This window comes from Cyanistes caeruleus, unplaced genomic scaffold (assembly GCF_971803275.1).
Source record: "Cyanistes caeruleus unplaced genomic scaffold, bCyaCae1.hap1.1 HAP1_SCAFFOLD_80, whole genome shotgun sequence".
In the NCBI taxonomy this organism is placed as follows: domain Eukaryota; kingdom Metazoa; phylum Chordata; class Aves; order Passeriformes; family Paridae; genus Cyanistes; species Cyanistes caeruleus.
The window spans coordinates 1,039,747-1,050,005 of record NW_028255890.1 but is presented as its reverse complement, the minus strand read 5'-3'; the positions used below and the strand labels follow the sequence as shown (position 1 = coordinate 1,050,005).

At 59.6% G+C, this 10,259-nt stretch overlaps 1 protein-coding gene across 3 annotated transcripts; it reads left to right on the top strand.

The window, feature by feature from the left end:
- The first annotated feature begins 3,544 nt into the window (after nt 1-3,544).
- On the top strand, nt 3,545-9,796 carry LOC147646768 (maestro heat-like repeat-containing protein family member 7). 3 transcript variants are annotated; one of them, XM_086872970.1, is made up of 16 exons: nt 3,545-4,428; nt 4,528-4,683; nt 4,955-5,019; nt 5,137-5,286; nt 5,475-5,623; nt 5,948-6,095; nt 6,345-6,532; nt 6,622-6,759; nt 7,042-7,156; nt 7,335-7,475; nt 7,667-7,843; nt 7,981-8,136; nt 8,300-8,401; nt 8,747-8,849; nt 9,130-9,186; nt 9,471-9,796. In XM_086872970.1, exons 1-16 carry the CDS (start codon nt 4,302-4,304, stop codon nt 9,668-9,670), a joined length of 2,172 nt encoding a protein of 723 aa, XP_086729096.1. In that variant the 5' UTR covers nt 3,545-4,301; the 3' UTR covers nt 9,671-9,796. The 3 variants fall into 3 exon arrangements, with proteins under 3 accessions (XP_086729096.1, XP_086729095.1, XP_086729097.1); XM_086872969.1 differs by having other exon boundaries at nt 3,586-4,428; nt 4,955-5,286; XM_086872971.1 differs by having other exon boundaries at nt 4,135-4,683.
- Nucleotides 9,797-10,259: the final 463 nt, after the last annotated feature.

Below are 10,259 nucleotides of genomic sequence, written 5' to 3'. Positions count from 1 at the left end.
GGAGAGCAGCAAGTCCTGGACTGTCTGTGGAGGGCTCTGCTCAATGTGCGGATGAGGGGCGGCGTGGGTGGATCACTCCGAGGTTTCACGTGGGGCATTCGTGGCCAGCAGCTTCGGGTTGATCCCCTTGGTCCCTGCTCCCTGCTGGCCATGGCAAGAGACGGCTGGGATGGCCCTGGCAGGGGGCTCTCTGTGGGCCTCCGCAGGTCTGGGAATCTGACAGTAGCTCTGTTCATCTCTCTTCCAGCCCTTGAAAGCCTGACAGAGGACAGAAGCTGTTCCATGTCAGACCTGGCACTTGAAACATTGTAAGTTCTTCAGGCAATACAGAGTGGCCGATATTCCGTCCTCCAGAGGATGCAAGATCAATTCCTCAGGTCATGGAGGACACGGCCTCGTCTGTCTGGCCTCAGCTGGCTGAGCTGCTGGATCTCTGCAGAGAGCTGATCTGGGAGGCTCTGTCTTCTGGGGCTACCTGAGCCAGCTGGGATTTTTTTTTTTCTTAAAGACTGTTCTTTTCTTCTTTTGGTTTTCATTTAGTATGTAAATATAGGATATGTTAAAATATACAGAATCCCAAGACCTTTCCTTTGCTGCCCAGGGTGTGTGGGGCATAGTGGAAGAGAGGGAAGAGGGTGGCTTATGCTCAGCAACCTGCTAGGGCATGCAGCGGTGCAGGGAAAATGGACAGAAGCCCTTGGCCTTTGGAGATTCTGCTGAAGGCACAAACCCTGTCTCAGCCAGGAAGCGCCGCCATCTGTGTCCTCGTGCCCGTGTGGTGCTGGCTGGGTTGCTGAGGGCTCCCACGTGCCTCTTGATCCTGCTCCTCTGGAGCTCCTGTGGGGCTGTGGCGCTGCTGCTGGTCCACGCTGGGGGAGACTCTGAGGGAACAGGGCACTGGGAGGCTGTAAATGGATGAGGGTCTGTGGAGGCCCAGGCGGGACAAAAGCGTGGGAAGGCGTGAAAGGCATGTGTGGAGGCTGGAGGCTCCAAAGGGGACAGGAGGCCCCTGAAAGGCTGGACCGGTGGGAAGACCTGAGGAATTGGGTGTCAGAGGGCATAAGCAGCCCCTGGGCAGCCACCTTTTTCCTGACAGCCGGCCGACCTGGCACTTCCCCAGAATGTCTCCCAGGCCTGCAGCAGAAGCCCTCGAGGCTGGGACAACACCCCTCCAGGAGGGTACGGACAGCCCAAGGTATGCCCAGGCTGGGCTGGCTGGGGACATGCAGGGCAGGGGGGTGCTGCCGGCCCATGGCCACTGGGTGCCTGCGATAAGGGGCAGTGGGCAGAGGCAGGGCTGGCCGCCAGCCCAGGCCCTCGCGGCTGTCCAGGACACGGTGCTGTGACTGAGGCTCCCCTGACACAGAGCTCGGGGTCCGCAGAGCTGCTGCCACCAAGGGGAGGGTGGTGATGTCTCCTCCAGCAGGGCTGCCCAGTCGCTGCTGCTGAAGCGACTCAGGAGCCCACAGAAACAGCAGCAGAGTGTGCACAGGAACAGCAGCAGAGTGTGCACAGAAACAGCAGCAGAGTGTGCACAGGAACAGCAGCAGCCCCAACGTCGGCACCTGCACAGTGAGGCGTCTGCAGCAGCCGGGTGCCAAACCGGGGGAGGCTGTGGGCACAGTTGCCTTTGGTTTAGCAGAAGGCTTCAGCAGAATTGGCCACAATGGCTTTCTCTTCACTTGCCAGCCTCACAGCAACGCTTGGCAGCTTCAGCTGCAGCCTGTGCCCCTGACTGACTTGGATGGCCGTGCTTGAGGGCGGGCTCGCCTTCCACACTCAGGTGTCCCAAGGCAGCGGCATCAGCGCCATCGTGAGAGAGAGAGTAAGAGACTCTGATGGGACATGAGCCCTGTGCTGCAGCTGCCCTCCCTCTCTTCTGTCCAGGCACCTTAAAGACACATGAAACAAAATCCTGGACTTGCTTGGAACAGAGGAGTAAGCAGCATGCACTGAAAAAAAGCAGGGACTTACATGGCTTAGTTTTCCACTCCACTTGGTGAATCACAGAATCTCAGAACATTTTGTGTTGCAAAGTATCATAAACATCATCCACTTCCAACCACCCTGCCATGGGCACAGGTGGTGTGCAGACACAACTGTCACTAGAATTGGAAGAACACTTCTCCCTGTTGACCTTTTCCTCTCCTGGATTTCAAGGAAAGATGAAAAAATCATCTGGTGAATCACAAATGAATATTGTAGCTCACAGAACTGGGAGCAGGAGTCTCCTGTGGCCCACGGTGTGTCCATTCAGCCATTGTTAGATCGTCCAGTTGGAGCTCAGCCCGGTGCAGCCCAGGCACAGGCACCAGGCTGGTCCATTTCAGCACCCCAAAGTCTTTGTGGCTCCCTGTGCACCCATTGCTTCCTGAATCCATTCTTGAATTCCCAGTTACTGCTGTGCAGGACATGAGAACACAGGAATAGCTTGTTTGGCTCATTCTTGTGTTTGCTGCTCCTGCCTACAGGAATCATCAGGACTATATGCTGATGTCATGGTATAGCCCAACAGCAAAGACTTCTTCTGTAGTGTCTAAAACTCAAACCTTGTGTGACTGTTCAGACACTCTAAAATCCAGGGTGAAGATGACAGCTTTGGTATGGAAGAATCCTAGAAATTTTGACATGTGATTTTTCTAGTCAAGGATTTGAATGCCAATGTGGAAACTACAAAAATCTTCAAACTGGTTTTCATTGGCAACCCCTTTGAAATGGCATCAGCACACCTACAGGGGACAGGGTGTGACAGCGGGGACAGTACTTGGCAATTCATGGCTTCAAGTGTGGGAGATAAATATTTTGCCCGGGTTCAACCTGAAGTTCAAGTTTTCCCAGGATTTTGATTGATTGGTCATTGCAGGTCAATTTAATAAATGCAAAAGGATGGAAAAGCACAATTTCTGGAGATTGTGCACTAGGGAGAAAATAGGAAGAAATCCTTGAAAACAGTCGGCAGGCTTTGGAAAAATTCTAAAAAGATGTGGGCTTTGGCTGCCCTCTGGCACAGAAGCCCCCCAGGGGTACAGGTCTCTGGGGCAGGAGACGAGTGCCAGCACTGCCAGGGCTCGGGTGGGGTGGCAGGTCTGCCTTGGCGGGGACTCTGCCACACCTGCTGATTTCAGTGCTGGCCGGGCCCCAGGGCTCAGAGCAGCATTCGTGCCCTGGCCCACACGTTCCTTGTCTGTGTCACACCTGCAGGTTTAGAATGGCCACCAGCTGGGACGTGTCCCAAGGAGGCCGTGCCAGCTTCTGTGCAAGGCCCCGTGCCCTTCCTGCTGCGGCTGCGTCGGCAGCCCTGGGGGCTCCTTCTGCTGCCCTGAGCCTGCAGAGCAGGGCAGCGTTGGCTGATGGTTTGAGGCATTCCTAAAGATCCTGTTGGGCTGTCTTAGACCCTTTGGGCAAGAGATTCCTCCCAACCTGGGCCATTTTTGGGGGGATGGGGGCAGGGGGAACCAGGGCAGCTGGCAGGGTGCGTGAGGGCCCTTTGTGACATATGGTCACCGTGGGATGGAAAGGGACAGGGTGTCAGAGGGCCCTTTGTGACATGTGGTGGCATAGGAGCTGGCGGTGACAGGACCACGCCACAGTGCTCGGTGCACGCGACGGGACAGGACGCGTCAGAGCGGTGCTGTGAGGAGCCCCCGCACAGCACACTCGTTTGTGTCGGACCCGGAGCTTTTCCGAAGCGTTATTCCAACAGGTGACCTCGAGGCCAGACCACAGGGCTTGCTGACCTGTGGCCTTGCCGAGGCTTCTTTCTTAAGGTTCTGTCAAGGGCAGACCGTGGGACTTGGTGACCCGGGGCTTTTCCGAGGTGTCGCCCATCCCTGCAATCACTGCCCTTGAGACCAGACCTCAAACCTTGACGAGGAGCCTCCTGTCCTTGTGGCAGGAGCCCTCAAGACACAAGTGCAGGACTTGCTGTCCTGCCGTCTTGCCAGGACTTGAGTCTTGCAGGTGCCTTCCAGGCACGACTGCAGCACTTGCTGACCTGTGGCCTTGCCGAGGCTTCTCAAGGTTCTCTCAAGGCAGACCGTGGGATTTGGTGACCCGGAGCTTTTCCGAGGTGTCGCCCATCCCTGCAGTCACTGCCCTTGAGACCAGACCTCAAACCTTGACGAGGAGCCTCCTGTCCTTGTGGCAGGAGCCCTCAAGACACAAGTGCAGGACTCGCTGTCCTGCCGTCTTGCCCAGACTTGAGTCTTGCAGGTGCCTTCCAGGCACGACTGCAGCACTTGCTGACTCGGAGCTTTTCCGAGCCATCTCTCCTGCAAGTAGCTATAAATCCAGTCCCTGTCATGGAGCAGCGACCCCCAAGAGTGCCCAAGTTGGCCTGGGTTGAGGAGGAGGAGGAAGGAGAAGGCCCTGGAGCTGTCCTGGCACAGGAGACTGAAGAGGTGCAGGAGTTCCAGGCACCACGGGAGGGTGAGTTGCAGAGCTCGGCCTTAGGGCTAGCGCCTGTTGCCAGCTTGGCCCCATCCCATTGCATGCCATGCCATCCCCTGGTGCTGTTCCTATGGAAAGGATGGGAGAGTGTTGAAGATGATATGGAGCAGCAACCCCCAAGAGTGCCCAAGCTGGCCTGGGTGCAGGAGGAGGAGGAGGAAGAGGAAGAAGGCCCTGGAGCTGCCCCAGCACCAGAGACCGAAGAGGTGCAGCAGTTCCGGCCGCTGGAGGAGGGTGAGTGGCAGAGCTGGGCCACAGGGCTGGTGCCTGCGGCCATCTTGGCCCCATCCCATCCCATTGCATCCCATCTCATCCCATCCCACCCTGTCCTGTGGATACACACCCATGGACAGCATAAAAGAGGGGCTGGGGCTGCCCCCCCCAGCAGTGGCCGTGCTCCATCCCCTGGGGCATCCGCGGGGCTGTCCCTGCCTGGGGATCGCAGGGCTGGGCTGCGTTCTCCGGCCTCTCCCGCAGCCCCTCAGCTCTGGCTGCTCTTTGCCAGATGCAGCCATGGCCCAGACACAAGAGCAGGACCTTGGCGGTGGCCTCTTCCGCAGAACAGCGCAGGTACCTGCAGCCATCCCCAACTGGGCTGGGCCTGCTGGCACTGCTCAGCCCAGCAGCACGCCTGGAGCACTCCATGGAACATCCCCGATGTTTCTGTCTCCCGCCCTTCTCCTACAGCTGGTTTGCAGCTTCATCAAGAGAATTCGGGAAGAAGGGACCAGCGCCATGGCCACTGGGCTCAGACCTTATTCATACATCTTCAACACCAAGGCCACTGCTGCCCTGCTGGATATGCTTGTAGAGGAGGGTTTTTACAGTCAAAAGCAAGTAAGCAGCCTGTGGCCAGGGTTTGATCCTCCAGGGATCGCTTGGCCTCCCAAGCCACGCTTGCTGATCACTCAAAGCCTTTGAGGCCATTGCAGCGTGCTGAGAAGGGAAGCACTTCTCTGGGGAAGCTGGGGACATTCCTGACTCCCTGTGGCAGCTTTCCAAGTCTCCCCTTGTGCTTTCTCCAGGTGCCTGCCATGGTGAGGTACATCCACCAGTGGCTCATGGCCAATCAGTTCTCTGAGCACAGGCTGAACAGGACCCTGCTGGATCTGAGCGAGGCACAGCCCGCTGACGTGGTCATTGCTCTCCTGCGTGTGGCCCCAACGTGTGACAGGTACGGGGCCCACGTGCCCAGAGGGCTCAGGGCTCCTCAGCCCATCAGCCTGCACAGCCTGGCCCAGGTGTCTGACCAACAGAGACTTCCAGGGTCCTGTCTACCTGGGACCTTTCCCAGCCCTGCTACATCGGTCCCCGAGCCTGCTGCCATGCCATGGCCCTCAGGGCCCTGTCCCCACAGGGCTGGGCTGCCTGGCTGCTGCTGCTGGCGAGGGGCAGCAGGCAGAGGCAGAGCTGGCAGCAAGCTCGGCTCCCCCCCACTGCTGCCCAGGCCACGGGGATGTGTCTGAGACCCCCGTGAGACAGAGCTGTCGCCCCGCAGAGCTGCTATGACCATGTGGAAGACCATCTTGTGCTCGCCCAGGACAGCGGAGCGGGCATACCGGATAGTCCTCGATGTGCTGGGGAACTGGCCAGAGCACAGCACGCGCACCTCTGATGGAGACAACACGGGTGTCTTTGCCCTGGCTGTGAGTTTCTGCAACTGGCCTTTGCTCAGCCCCTGGCAAGCCACCTCTTCAGCAGCTCTGTTTCCTCCTTCCCCAACTGCATCTCCCTGCCTCAGGCACTGGGCTGAAACCTGGCCTAGGGGCAGCTTCAGGGGCACCAGGCGTGGAGCTCCCCAGGGGTTTCCCCTGACCGCTCCCTGCCACACTCAGGCCCTGCCACCCGCACACCTCGGCACTGAGCGCTGTCTCAGGGTTCTCTGTCCTCTGCAGGCAACTGTGCTGATGTGGAAGATCCTTCAGATGCCCTGCGTCCCACATGTAGTGACGGTGCATTTCCCCCGCCTCTTTGTGCATCTGCTCTTCCAAGTGTTCTTCAGCACTTTGGAGATGCCAGAGGATCTCAATGCCTTCTGGAAGGGATGCCAGGAGCAACACGGCCTTGCCATCAGCCCCAACAGGTGCTCTATCCCACTCCTCCTGTCCCTGCCATGTCTCCACGGCACGAGCCAGTGCTCCCAGCGTGACCTGGGCTTTGCTGTGCACACAGCTTTGCAGTGCAGGCCCTGAAGTCCCTGCTGTGCCAAATGCATCGTGAGGAAGTGGTGGTGGAAATGGAACACAAGTGTGGCTGGGACAAGCTGCTCTCTGCTGACACCCACCACTATGCCGTGGGTCTGCTGGCCAGGTGAGACCCCCTTCTCCCCACTGCCTCTGGCATTTGTGCCCCGTGCTGAGGTTGCCCAACACAGTCCCCACTGTCGTGGGCCAGAGGGCCTCGTCACCGAGGGACGGCTAGGGAGACTGGAAAAGGCTGGGAAAGGAGGGTGCCCACAAGGAGTCACCTCCCCAAGGGCCCAGGTCCCCTATCCTTGCAGGATGGTGCTCAAAGATCTGAACTCTGTCAATCAGTCCTGGGAGATGTTTGTCCTCCCAGCTCACAGTCTGGGCTACTTTTTCACCCTGGCAGGGAGATGTCGTCTGCCTCTATCCCCTTGTGTTCCCGCATCGTTCCCTACCTGCTCCAGCTGCTCAGCACACAGGAGGCACGCTGGGATCTGCCTGCCCTGGCATTCCTTGTGGAGGTGAGCCTGATGGCCAAAAGTGCCTCCCTGCAGAGCTGCCTGCCACCTCTCTGCCCTCTCATAGCTGCAGCTGCCTGGGACGGTGCCCATGCCTTGTGCTGCTGCCCGGGCCCTGTTTTCTGTCTTGTTTCTGGGCTCCTGCCGGCTGCCTCCCCTGTCACTGCCCTGTGCCTTTCAGATCCTGGACTACCTGGACTTGAGCGAACGCAGCACTAACAGAGTCCTGGAAATCTTCTCAAGGCACCTGCGGAGCGAGAGCAGGGACAAGCGTCACCTGGCGCTCAGGGCCCTTTTCAAGTTGATTGACGATCCCTCGATGGTGAGAAGTGGGCAGTGGCTGAAGCTGCGCCGGGAAACGCAGTCCCTTGGGCTCGGCTGGGCTTCGGGCCCCGAGGCAGCTGCTGCCAGCTCTCCTGCCTCCTGCTTCTTCCTGAGTGCTTTGGGACAGGCCTTTGGCCTCTTGGCCCTGTGGCAGCAGGGTGGCGTTTCACAGACTTGTCTTCCACACAGGCTGAAAAAATGCGGAGCCTGACTGAAAGTCTTGTAGATTTCCTGTGGGATGCAGATGGAGAGATAGTCAGGATGACAGTCATGGTGCTCAGCTTTATCGTCTTGGACAAGGACATGCTGATACCCAGCCCCATTGCCCTGCAGCTGGCTGAGGCGCTCCTGCCACTCTTTGACCACGTAAGGCTCTGTGCCCCCAGCCGAGGCCACTGGCTGCTGCCCAGACACTTGGCGCCCGGGGGATTCTCAGGCCTGCGCCCTGCTGAGCCCCATGCAGACAGGGCTGAGGTCTTTTTTCCTTCCTTCCTTTCATATAGGATAATAGCCAGGTGCAGCTGGTGTCCATATTATTCTTCCGATCATTGATGACTCTTCTAACAGAAAAGGAAAAAAAGGCCCTGAAGTCACACGTGCACCACAGCCTGCTGCCTCTCTTCTTCCACTGCCATGACGAGAACCAGCAGGTGGCAGAGGTGAGGATTCCTGGGCTGCTGCTGTCACCCGGGGAGGGGGCTCGGCCGCCTCCTGCCCTGGCACCTTGCCGGCTGCAGCCTCCTCCTGGCCTTGGCACACGAATGCGGGCGGGTCCTGTGTCCTGACTTGTGGGGCCATCTGCGGGTCTCTGCTGCTCTCCAGGCTTCTTGGGCAACGCTGCTTTGTGCGGCCGAGTTCCTGAAGAGGAGAGATCTTGAAAGACCTGTGAAAAAGAAGAAGCTGTGGATGATCACCGAGTGCCTGGTAAGGACGGCTTGGAAGGCCCAGCCTCAGCCTGGAGAAGCCCCCTGTCCCCAGCGCTCGGTGTGTGGGGCTGGCAGCTGCGCCCCTGCCCAGTGCCGCCCCCGGGGGCCGCACGGCTTCTTCTTCAGGCTCCTGTGGTCCCGAGCCTGGTTCCGATGGAGCCCCGATCCACTGGGGCTGCAGGGCAGGGCGGCACCGCGGCTCCCTGGGCAGCAGCCGGTCCTCTGCCCCTTCCAGAGCTCGGCGCCAGCGGCTGCTGGCCGGGCCTCAGGGTTGGCCGGGCAGGCAGCGCCTGGCCGAGGGGCAGAGCCCGCGCCAACCCTTCCCTCCTGCCGCTCTCTCCAGCTGGCACAGGAGAGGAACCGAGCGGCGGAGGACCTGCGTCGGGCCCTGCCGTACCTGCAGAGCCCACAGGAGCCCCTGCGAGCGGCGGCCATCAGGTTCATCGGTGAGCCACGAGCCCGGGCTCCCTCCCCGCCCCGCCACAGCTCGGCCCCGGCCCCGACTGCTGCCCCGGCAGCGGCACCCGGGCCCGGTGCCCTGGAGCCCCGCCTGCCCTCGGGGCTGCTGCTGCCGGCCTCTGGCAGCCGTGCCCTTGGGCTGAGTCAGGATGCGGCACGGGCCCGGGTTGAGCCCTGCCGGGGCGGGAGGGCGTGTGAGCACAGGGCTGGCAGCGCCGCTGGCAGGGAGCTGTGCCGCTGGGGCCCTGACAGGCTCTGTGTTCCCAGGGATGGCCGGGCGGCTCCTGAGGCGGCAGAAAGAAGACCTGCAGCTAATTTACAAATGTGAGTGAGGGCAGCGGGCTGTCAGCGGGGCTGCTGGGTGGAGCTGCAAGTCCTGGACTGTCTGCGAAGGTCTCTGCTCAATGTGCGGATGAGGGGCGGCGTGGGTGGATCACTCCGAGGTTTCACGTGGGGCATTCGTGGCCAGCAGCTTCGGGCTGATCCCCTTGGTCCCTGCTCCCTGCTGGCCATGGCAAGAGCCGGCTGGGATGGCCCTGGCCGGGGGCTCTCCGTGGGCCTCCGCAGGTCTGGGAATCTGACCGTGGCTCTGTTCATCTCTCTTCCAGCCCTTAAGAACGTGGTTTGTGACACCAGCCCTGCCATCGGAAACCTGGCAATTCAAACATTTTACATCACCCAGGCAGTAGAGACGGCTCAATATTCCATCTTGGAGAACCTGCAAGTTGAGCTGCGCAGGGCATGGAGGACACGGCCTCGTCTGTTGGGCCTCAGCTGGCTGCGCTGCTGGAGCTCTGCTGGCAACTGACCCGGCAGGCTCTGTCTGCTGGGGCCACCTGAACCAGCAGAGATTTTTTTTTGTTTCTTAAATATTGTTCTTTTCTTCTTTTCATTTTCTTTTAGGATATAAATATAGTATATATTATAATAGGCAGTCACTTCCCAAGACCTTTATCTTGCTGCCCATGGTGTACAGGGCATAGAGGAAGCGGGGAAAATGTGATTCCACTGGGGGAATCACAGCTCAGCAAGCTGCCCAGGCATGCAGTGGTGCAGGGAAAATGGCCAGAAACCCTTGGCCTTTGGTGCTTCTGCTGAAGGCACAAACCCTGTCTCAGCCAGGAAGCGCCGCCATCTGTGTCCTCGTGCCCGTGTGGTGCTGGCTGGGTTGCTGAGGGCTCCCACGTGCCTCTTGATCCTGCTCCTCTGGAGCTCCTGTGGGGCTGTGGCGCTGCTGCCGGGCTGCACTGGGGGAGACTCTGAGGGAACAGGGCACTGGGAAGCTGTAAATGGATGAGGGTCTGTGGAGGCCCAGGCGGGACAAAAGCGTGGGACGGCGTGAGGGGCATGTGTGGAGGCTGGAGGCTCCAAAGGGGACAGGAGGCCCCTGAAAGGCT